Genomic DNA, 10,890 nt, shown 5'->3' with positions numbered 1-10,890 from the left:
TTGACTAACAGGCTTTACCTGCGGGTGAAGAAAGAACAGAGGCATTTTGTGAAGTACAGATTAAAGCGCCTATGTAGAGTCAACTGTATCCCGGCAGGCCTTATTAGGGCTTATTAGCCTGGGTTAATTTAGTATTTCCTATTTAAAAAAAAATAAAATAATGCTTTTAGTCATGAGGGAGAAAGCCAGAAGGCCAAGCAGCCGAGGCAGTACCTCCCACCGTTCGGGGCTGTCGCCTCTCACTGCCCAGACCCTCCACGGGGTCCCCGACTCCCGCCTTCCCCACGGAGGCGCCGCTGCCCACCCGCGCTCAGGCCGTTCGCCCCTCCCTCACGGCGGCCGCCGCTCCGCGCCCTGCCCGCCGCCCCCAGCCCGCCCGCCGCCCGGGCGCCATGCCCGGCCCCTCTCCTCCCCTCCGCAGGGGTGGGCGCCACGGGGCCGCGCCGAGCTTCCGCCCGGGGAGCGGGGCAGGGCGGGGACAGCGGCCGCCGGGAGGGCAGGCGGCGCGGCTAAGATGGCGGCTCCCCTGGCGGGGCGGGCGGCGGTTGCGCTGCGGACCCTGGCCCTGAGATCCGCCCGCCTGCGGGGCAGCTTCCCGGTGAGTGAGCCCGGCCCCAGCAGCCGCGTCCTGCCGGCTCTGCTGGCGGCCCGGGCGCCGAGGGGGGGCGGCGGGCCGCGCACCTGGCGCGCTGCGGAGCTGCTCCTCACAAGCCGCCGCGCTCCCCGCCACCTCAAGCGCCGCTTTCCGCCCCCCGAAGCCGCCTTTCCCCTGCGGCCGGCGGGGCCCCCCCGCTTCAGCCTCCCGCTGTGCGCGCCCGTTCCCCTGGCGGAGCGCGGGCGGCTGCTCGGGTTTCGTCGCCTGGAGCCGCGCCGTGCGCTCGGCGTGGCCGCAAACCGACCGGGCGGCCTCGCTCGATCGTGCTCGGCGGCCTCGGGCAAAGGTCCGGGCGCGGCGGGGCGGGACGGCCCGGAGTGTGACCTGAGGCGCCAGCTCCGACATCCTCCCTGCCCCGAAAAACCAAAGTACTTTCGAGTTATTTCAATAGCAGAAACAGGTGACGCCGTGCGTGAAGTAGCGTCGTTTATCTGAACACGTTCGGGGTGGCGGCATTGGGTTGGCTTTGGCTCTGTGCTGGTGGCAGAGCGGCTGGAGCCAGGTCACCCAGTTGTGCTCAGCTGGAAAAGCCACTCACAGCTCTGGCTTCCCAGGAAAAAAACGCTCACAGCTCTGGTTTCCCAGTGGTCTTGAATCTCAGAAACGTGATGGCAAAGAGTAAACGGGCCTCCCTGAAGAGCTCGCCTTCAGGAGCTCTCTTGAGGTGTAGCAGGAGTTCTGTGATCACCTCAACAGCAGACATACAAAGGTAAAATGAGATATGTACATTTTGGACAGCTCTGGTGCCTTTGGCAACCAGCCTCTTTATTTTGTCTTTTTTTTTATCAGATCAACAGCTGCATGGCAATCTACTTTGGCCCATGTTTCTGAGCATAAGCGTTTTCCCAGAAGGAAAAGCCTCCAGAGCGACCAAAGCTTGTTTCTGGCCAGCTCTGTTCCTCAGGTTCTGCTGCTGGGGCTGTGCGGGACGGCTGTCAGATACAGCGTGGTGTTGGTGCTGAGTGTAACTGGCATTGTATGTCTACTTTTGGGTGGTTTGTCTTTTAACCTGGAGGAAGTGAGCTAGCTCGGTTTTAAGTCTGAAAACTTCTGTGCCCAGCTTTCCCTTTTTAATGGCGAGTGTGGTATTTGGCAGTTCAGTACAATGGGTTAGCTGATTCAGTGTTCATCAATTTCATGTATACATGTATAGATACACACACACAGAGACAGGGAGAGAGTGTGTCTATATACATACACATAAACGTGTATATGCGTATATTTATCTGTATACATACATCTTTAAATGTTTCTGTTGATGAGCAATCCCTGTCAGTCCCAACAGTGTTTGGTGCGTACACGTTATATGGTTGAAGATGCGTTCCTACCAGCATGACTTACGTCACTATGATCCTATGAGAAGGAACTCGGGAGGTAACCTCACTGATTTTGTGTTTGTCCCTACTGTTCTTGTAGGGCTCTGATATGGACGGCTTTTGTAGGGTTTGAGTATCAGCGTTGTCTAGACAGTGTCATCTCAGTCAAGTGTAGAAGGTGCTCTGGTTGAACTCAGTTTCAAGCTCTGTCTTTATCAGGTGCTGGAGGTACAGGTAGAAATTAGGAGTTCATTCATCTCTCAAAGCATGGAGTGTTCCTGTAAGTTACCTCGCAGAAATACTGCATATCAGCTCAGATTCTCAAAGAGTATTATTCTTGGGATACTATGGTGGCTAACTTTAAAAAAAAAAAAAAAATTAATATTTTTTTTGTGTGTGTTACTTATGAAATAGAGATATTGAACTTGTATCGTAAATCACATTTTATTGTTCTGGTTTTGAACTCTGACAGATATTGGGAGAATCTCCCAAGATCTGTGCTTTCCAAGTAGACTGTTTTCAAGAACCACATCGATACAAATCGGGTTCTTCATTTCAAAGTAAAATGCTTTCCTGTACAAAGCTATTCATTTTTGCAATGTTACATTATAGAATTCCCATCTAAATAATCTAATCTTCCACTGTCTCAGACTTCAGACTACAAGAAAGTTCATCAGCTGAAGTCTGGATTTCTATTCTACGAAGTAGGATAAGGTATCTGAGAGTATGAGTCCTTCCTTGAAAAGTGTTTTTCTCATTTGTATCATTCACTACTTAGCTCAGAGCAGAAGTTACACTGTTACTTCATTTATTTACCATAAACCAGCAAAACCTGTCCTCTTCGCAAAGCTTACTACTTTGTTCTTTTCACAGATATGGTCTTCCGTACAGTAAGGGTATAATCAAGAAATAGCAGTCTTAAACTATGTTGTTTTGGTAATGCTGTGTGCGTAGGTACATGGTGAGAGTTAAAATCTTTCTTAATAACCTTAGTGACTTACTATAAGAGTGCTGTTTGGACACTGTTTCAAAATTTCTTATTATTTCAAAACTCGTGATTTTCATAGCTGGGTTGAAACAAGCTTTTGGGAAGTTTGGTTGTATACTGGCATAATCTATACGCAAATATTTTTCTGTGTAACTTCATTTTAGGGGTGCAATAAATGGTACTTGATCCTATCACATGAAAATATTTTATCATCCTTCTGCTTTCCCTTTGGCTCTTTATCTTTTTATACCTATTAATTATTTTTTTTTTTACTATTTTAATATTCTTGATAGATTCCGTTCTTTGTGCTTTTGGAGTTTAAATCTGACCAAGTGTTTCAAGAAGATAAAAGATAGATTTCAGTTGTCTGCAGAGCACGTGGACAAGCGTATTTAGACCTGTTCTTACTGGAACAATATTTGTAAAGAGCTGTGACAAACGCTCCAGGGACCACTCTGCAGCAGAATTCGATCTTGTTGGGTAGCAACAAATAGGCTCCATTGAAGGCTGTTTATTTGAATGGGAGTTGAGCTGGGCCCTTTGGGAAAATGCTGTGTTTTCAAAATAGCTTCAGATGCAGTGGATTTCAGCGATGAATATAAATGAGGAACAATTAAATCAGAATCATAAAAAAAAAATGCTTAAGGTAACTCTCCAGTTTTCTAATACAGTGAGCAGATTGGCTGGTGCATTACGCAACCCTATCCTAGCCTTCAAAATGGTCCTCAGTCCTGCTGTAACATTTCCAAATTTCATGCAAGTTAAAATATTAAAGAAAAAAAAAGGGGGAGGGAGGGGGATGAGTGTGGAAATATGGAATTAAACAGTATTCCTGTTGAATCCGCTGAGCAATATCTATGTTACAAATAGGGAACTGTACAAGGTTGCTCACTGCAGATGCCTTCAATACCTAGACTTGAATACCTATAAAGCCTCATTAATGCTGAACAGAGAAAGTTCTGTCTTTAAGAAGCGATCAGCTGTGAGTTTAATGGTCTTCCATGCAACAGAAAACATTACAGAAAATACCTAAATTCATGACTTCAGAAGCCACTTCAATGCAAAATGCATAAATTTTTCTTAGCTTTGTGTTAAATTCTTGAAAATTTCTTGATATTTCAGACTGTTTCACTTTTCAGGCTTTTCCAGGTTGAAAGTTTTGCTATAATTGTTAAGGTTTTACATTTATAAGTAGGAAATACAGGAGCCTACAGACTTTCGCAAACAGTTTTTATCTATAGGTACCTAAACCATATAAGTAGAAAGCCCTCTTCAAACTCTAGACCAAACTGAAATGCCAAAGCGGACCAGGTGTTTGGCCCACTCCTCCCTGGAAGTTACATTAAATACATTGTTATTGAACCCTTTTTTCAAGATGAAAGAAGGAAATTAAAACATAAATATAACTTTAGACTGTGATATGTTTTAAAACAAATCTTAAAAATTATTTTTTCAGTTCTATGCTGATTGGTGGAACTTCTGCCTTGGCAGCAATCCAGCTCTGGCACACATATTCACAGTTTGTCTTGAAACAGAAAAGCTGCATTTATTTACCTTTATGTGTACCTTATGTAGGTATAATGAGGGGATAGGGCAAATTAAATAAGAAGAGACAGCCGTCATGAATATGACATTAGGTTGAGGATTAGCTGGGACACCTGTGGTCTTAAACTTGGCTGTGGATAAATAAACCCTTCCTCCTGGCCCTCCCATCTGAACTCCCAACCAGTTTACCCAGAGAGACTGCTTACTTTGCTCGGGTATGTTTAGGATTCATTAAAAGTGGTTTTTTGCTATAAAAGCAAGTGTTTTTTCATTGATCTGCCTCCTGAGGCACTAGATAAATTGTCAATAGATGAATTGTGTTTTCTTTACAGGTATCTCAGTGATTGTTTCCTCCTGTCTTTCTCTGGAATATTGTCAGTGCATGTGGCAAATTTTTTTTAGAAAAAAAAACTTTCATTTGGTCTTTCTGGCTGCTGGCTGCCAACAAAAATGCTATGAGGAATTGTGTGAAGATGTTGAGATTCTCTTGGGAATACAGAAAAGCGAGATGAGGGTTTAGAAACACTTGGGGTTTGGTTGTTTCCTAGAAGGAGATAATTTCTCTGCTATATTTTCCCTGCTCTTATTTGTAAGATTAATTTTCAGCAAAAATTGGAAACGTATTCATTTATTGCTTAGAGATATGTTTCTCCCCCTCCCTGTTTTGGGGGTTCACTCACAGGTATAGTTCCAGGGTGACTTAATCTCAACTGATACTTTTTTTTGTTGTTGCTGTGACCACACCTGTAGTGAGTAGTTCAGCTCATTATTGCCTCAGTCAGTCCAGTCTTTCTGTGCATGTTTGAGAACTGTAATCTGCAGCTTTGAGCATATACCCTAAGGATTTTCTACAGAAAATTTCCTTCTTTAATACTCTCTGCTGAGAAAGCCAATTTCTAGCTATCTGTGAATCAGTTAGGTGTATACTCATCTATTCCCCGCTCCATAGCATTTTAATAAAACACAGGACATAGAAATCATGTTATCTGTGCAACTGATTATGACAGTAATTTTGGAACTGGTAATTAAACATTGATCCATAATTAATAGCTGGCTATCGATCTTATTTTAACTAGATAACACAGCAGGAGTAGGCATGAAACTAAGACAAGTTAAGATTGACTATTGTGAAAGATTCCTTAATAGTGGAGGTATGCTGTGCTGTTGAATAGATGCTGTTGAAGTCTCTGTTGCATGAACGGTACTTAAAAGAGATGCTGAACTTTAATCTGAAGCCCCCCTTTGATATGGTAATGGAAAATTCTTCCAAGAATCAAAGATTGGTGGCATTTTTGTGTGTGTGCTTTTTGTTGGTTTGTTGGGGTTTTTTTTGTCACATGCTGATTGTAATGTTCTTGTATAATTAGTGACTAAATGTTGACTGTGGAGGAATTAAAAAATAGCAAGTATTTACACTTACTTGTTAGAACACCTTTTAAGATCTTCAGTTAAAATTTGATACTGATAGCACAAAATATGTTCAGTAAATGAAAGTTCTTCAATTTCATCTTTTTTTTTAGTTTTGTTTGTTTGTTTAAATTGTGCTGGTTTGTTCAGCAGACATACCCATGAGCTTTTTTTCTTCCTTGTCTCCGGTCTCTTTCTGCTTGCTCATAGGTTTCCTAAACTACAAGGGTCTATCCTGAAATTCAATTACATTTATTTACATCCAATTTATTTAATTTCTGTCATGATCTACTAGTGTATAAGCTTAGAATCCCAAATCATAAAGCTCTAGGTGCTATCCCGGTTGAGCATGACTGTGGGTTGGTCTATTTCACTCAAAGACTTGTTTTCATTTAAGAAATATACTTTGTATCTGGTTTGTGAGCGATACCTTGTTACTGATTTGTGTTTATTTACCTTGGCACTTGTGGTAAGTGGTGGCTGATCAATTTCAGACTACCCTGTTTATCTTTCATTTGTGCAGTATGGAACCGTAGAATGGTTTGGTTTGGAAGGGACTTAAAGACCATCTAGTTCCATCCCCCTGCCATGGGCAGGGACACCTTCCACCAGACCAGGCTGCTCCAAGCTCCATCCAACCTGGCCTTGGGCACTGCCAGGGATGGGGCATCCACAGCTGCTCTGGGCAGCCTGTGCCAGTGCCTCGCCGCCCTCACAGTAAATAAATTCTTCCTAATACCTAATCTGAATCTGCCCTCTTTCATTTTAAAGCTGTTCCCCCCTTATCCTATCACTACATGCTGTGGTAAAAAGTCCCTCCCCAGTTTTCTTGGAGGTCCCTTTAGGTACTGGGAGGCTGCTTTAAGGTCTCCCTGAAGCCTTCTCTTCTCCAGGCTGAAAAACCCCAACTCCCTCAGCCTGTCTCCGCGGGAGAGGCGCTCCAGCCCTCTGAGCATCTTCGTGGCCTCCTCTGGACTCACTCCAACAGGTCCCTGTCGTCCTTACGTTGGGGGCCCCAGAGCTGGATGCAGCACTGCAGGTGGGGTCTCACGAGAGCGGAGTAGAGGGAGAGAATCACCTCCCTCAACTTCTGCTTGTGCTTCTTTTGATGCAGCCCAGGATACCGTTGGCTTTCTGGGCTATGAGCACACATTGCTGGGTTGTGTGGAGCTTCTTGTCAACCAATACCCCCAAGTGCTTCTCCTCAGAGCTGCTCTCAGTCTGTTCTCTGCCCAGCCTGTATTTGTGCTTGGGATTGCCCTGGCCCATGTGCAGGATCTTGCACTTGGTCCAGTTGAACTTCATGAGGTGTGCACGGGCCCGGCTCTCAAGCCTGTCAGTGTCTCTCAGGATTTCACCCCTTCCCTCCAGTGTGTTGACTGCTCCACACAGCTTGGTGTCGTTGGCAAACTTGCTGAAGGTGCGCTCGATCCCACTTTTGTCAGTGACAGAGATGTTAAACGGCACTGGTCCCAACACCGACCCCCGAGGAATGCTCCTTGTCACTGGTCTTCACTTGGACATCGAGCTTCTCGACCACAATTCTTTGAGTGTGACGAACCAGCCAATTCCTTATTCACCAAGTGATCCATCCATCAAATCTATGTCTCCAATTTAGAGACAAGGATGTCATGGTTGTATCAAATGCATTGCACAAGTCGCAGTAGACGATGTCAGTTGCCCTTCCCTTATCCACCAATGCTGTAAATGTGTTGTAGAAGGCCACCAGATTTGTCAGGCATGGTAGTGAAGCCATGTTAGTCGTCACCAATTGCCTCCCTATTTCCCATGTGCTCTAGCATAGTTTCCAGGAGGATCTGCTCCATGATCTTGCTGGGGACGAAGGTGAGACTGGCCTGTAGCTCCCCAGGTAAAAACTGGTCAGCACAGCACAAGGTAATGGTATTCCTGTGTGCATGAACGTACACCCCTCTCTATGTGTTTGCCGTCGTTCTTGTATTTTAACTCTTGCTAGTAACATTTAGAGAAGCTGTTTTACTGCTTGATTTCTGACTACAATCTTTGACCTGAAATTGGAGCCATTAGCTGCCTGACAGCATTTACTGTTATTTATCAAGAAGCACACTCTGTGGTGGCCCAGGGCATTGTTACTGGCAGTAGGTGCAGGGTGTGTGTCTAGGGACATGGTGCATGGTCACTGGATCAGATCTGTACCTTTCTTTCTAGGTGGTTTCTATAGCTTAGACAATGGGAAGCATCCGGAAATCTTGAAGTGACTAACTAGGGGCAGTGGCCCATGACTCGGCCAAGTGACCATCACTCAGGTCCCCATTGATACCAGGCATCCTTCCAGGGAAGGAGACAGCCTGAGAGCTCCTCTGTTTTGCATTAGTTCTGAACCTTTTATTTTGAAGTCTCAAGAAAACATTACAGACTTTAAGGCATTGTAAACACCTGATGACTTAGTATCCCCCTTTTCTCTCATGTTCTTTTGGCATGATGTGTTGGTTTTCTTTATTATTTTTCCACAAGATTAAATTTCTAAAAAATTATCATCCTGCACCAGACATATTAAAAGGACAGCACAAAGGTCACATCTTCTGCTTGAGTTAAGAGACTGTTTTTCAGCTATGGAAATTAATATCTTCATCACACTCTGAGCAACAAGGCTTTGAGGGAAAGGTTCCTTTCCTCGGAACATGCTGCCTGCAGCCAGTTAAAGAGATGGAAAGCAGCTCCTCAGCACATATGCTCCAGCCTAAGGAGTGTTTTGAACAGCATTTTGGTTTGCTGCATAGTGCTTTATTGATTGGTCCTAGGGAACAAAGTAGTTTAAATGTGCCTCTATCATTTGTATCTTTGTCTAATAAATGATTTTGATTTTAGTTTTTTGCTTTTCATAATAAAAAGGTACAGATTCGTGTTGTTTACAAGTGAAGGACCAAAAGTAATGTGCATGTCCTTATCACCTAAATTAGTTTGTAGAAGAGGCATTATAAATGTTGCAGCTTCGCAGCGTGCTTTCTGCATTTGTAGAGTGAAGATGTGACTATATCTATATAGTACCTAGGCATTTTAAGTTAATAAATTTGGCAGTTTCTCTTAAGGAAGGTGGAACAGGTACAATACTGACCTTCAGGATTTGGTGTGCAGTAATTCAGTTTGGAACAAAGGGTTTTCTTTTTTTTTTTTTTTTTTTTAATGATTAAACTGTAAATGGAAGAGTTTTATTTGTCTGAAAGCGGGTAGATATTTTGAAAGCATCAGTAGCAACAACTGTAAACACCCATTCGTACAGTGTGCATGTAGAATACTTGTGGAACAATAATCAAGCTCATGGGAGCAATAACTGGGAAAGATGAAAAACTAAAAGGTATTACAGGAGTAGATAGACTCTGGGGACTATAAGCAATGAGCAATAACCTCAATTTGTGTCGGGAGAAGAGAGAATCACTCTTAACTGTAGTTACTTTACCTTTGGTGTCTAACTCGTGTCTGCTTAAATTCTTTGAGATGCAAAAGTTTTGTAGGAATTGACAGGAATGGAGAATTAAGGGAGATTTTTGATCATGTTTGATAAGTTTGTCTGCTTGTCCAAGACTTTTGACTAAAAAATATGAAGCTTGAAATTAAAAACCAGTAAGAGATTACTAGTGGAACACTTGATCATTCTTTTGAGATCTTCCTCTGAGGGATCTGTTGGCAAAAGAACAGTTTAATTTGACATCTGCTAATTCAGTGGCAGCCAAGAAAGCAGCTACTACATTTTGTGAGAGAGCAGCTGGAATGTGTGGAGCTCCATCTAGGGAGGGTTGACGACCCAGCTGAGAGCCTGTGGGTCAGGATTAGCGGCCAGGCCAACATTATTGACAATATTATTCTAAGTCTACTACAGACAGCTTGATGAGCAAGAACCAGATGAAGCTTCGGACAACTGCAGGAAGCCTCATGTTATCAGGCCCTCGTTCTCATGGGGAACTTCACTCACTCCGGTACCTGCTGGACTGACAACACAGCAAGGCACAAGTAATCAAGTAATGTAGGAGGTTTCTGGAGAGCATTGATAACAACTTCCTAATGCAGGTGACTGAGGAGCTGGCAATGGGAGACACCACTGGGGCTCACATGTATAAACAAGAACTGATTGGGAATGTGAAGACTGGGGCAGCCTGGATTTATGAAGGGGAAATGCTTGGCCAACCTGATAGCCTTCTCTGGGTGAGATGACTGGCTTCATAGCTGAGGGAAGAGCAGTGGATATTGTTTATTTTGATGGATACAGCATGGGTTGTAATAAGGCGCAATGAACAAGGCTGGGAATATTCCCAGTTTCCTTAGTCAGTGAAGTAAGGCCATCATCATTTGGGCTTGGAACTTCTGTTCCGTTGGATTCCATCCCTTTCCGTTCCTTTTCCTCCAGGTAGACAGGCCATATGTCTTAATAAGTTTGTGTCAGAACTATGCATACTTTGACTGTTTGTTTGTTTGGGGTTTTTAAGATACGTTTAACTTACTTGTAATCTGTGTTATGACTATTGCATGTTTGGGATTTAGGAGCTGCATAGATCTTTTTATGTCAGACATCAACCAAGGGTAGAAAAACCCTGGTTCATAACCTGTTTATTTGGGATTTTTTCCATGTCTTCTCACTTAGTATTTACCTGTGTAGTGCTAATGGAGAGATTATTTTGGTCAGTCCATTTTCAAAATCTTTGAGCTGCCCAATAGTCTATCCAAGGTGACAAAACATGGCAGAGGTGTCAGTCCGTCAGACAGGGAAGTGAGTTCTCTGTGGTCTTGCAACCTGTTACAGATTATGGATTATAATGTCCAGCCAATTAGTTTGGCTGGGGGTTCCTGGCTGGTTACAGACTGGATTTCTGCCAGCAGCTAAACACTTTGATCATTACTTCAACGTCTCTGATGAGCAGCCATTTTGGGTCAGCGTTGGCTTTGCTGGTGACCTCTGTCACTTAGTGCCTGATTAGTGTTATCAACTGGCAGGTAGGCAGTGTTTT

General features: G+C 43.9%; 1 protein-coding gene across 1 annotated transcript in view; it reads left to right on the top strand.

Annotated features, from left to right (window-relative positions):
* Positions 1-441: 441 nt before the first annotated feature.
* The window catches only part of SUCLG2 (succinate-CoA ligase GDP-forming subunit beta), a 131,920-nt gene continuing 121,471 nt past the window's right edge, over positions 442-10,890 (top strand). The window contains exon 1 of the mRNA XM_080385321.1: positions 442-598. Within this exon, the coding sequence (XP_080241447.1) occupies positions 515-598 (84 nt within the window). The 5' untranslated portion in view covers positions 442-514. The remainder of the gene's footprint in view (positions 599-10,890) is intronic.

This window comes from Falco punctatus (genome assembly GCF_963210335.1).
Source record: "Falco punctatus genome assembly, chromosome: 4".
Classification (NCBI taxonomy): domain Eukaryota; kingdom Metazoa; phylum Chordata; class Aves; order Falconiformes; family Falconidae; genus Falco; species Falco punctatus.
This window is presented reverse-complemented; position numbering and strand designations above follow the sequence as displayed.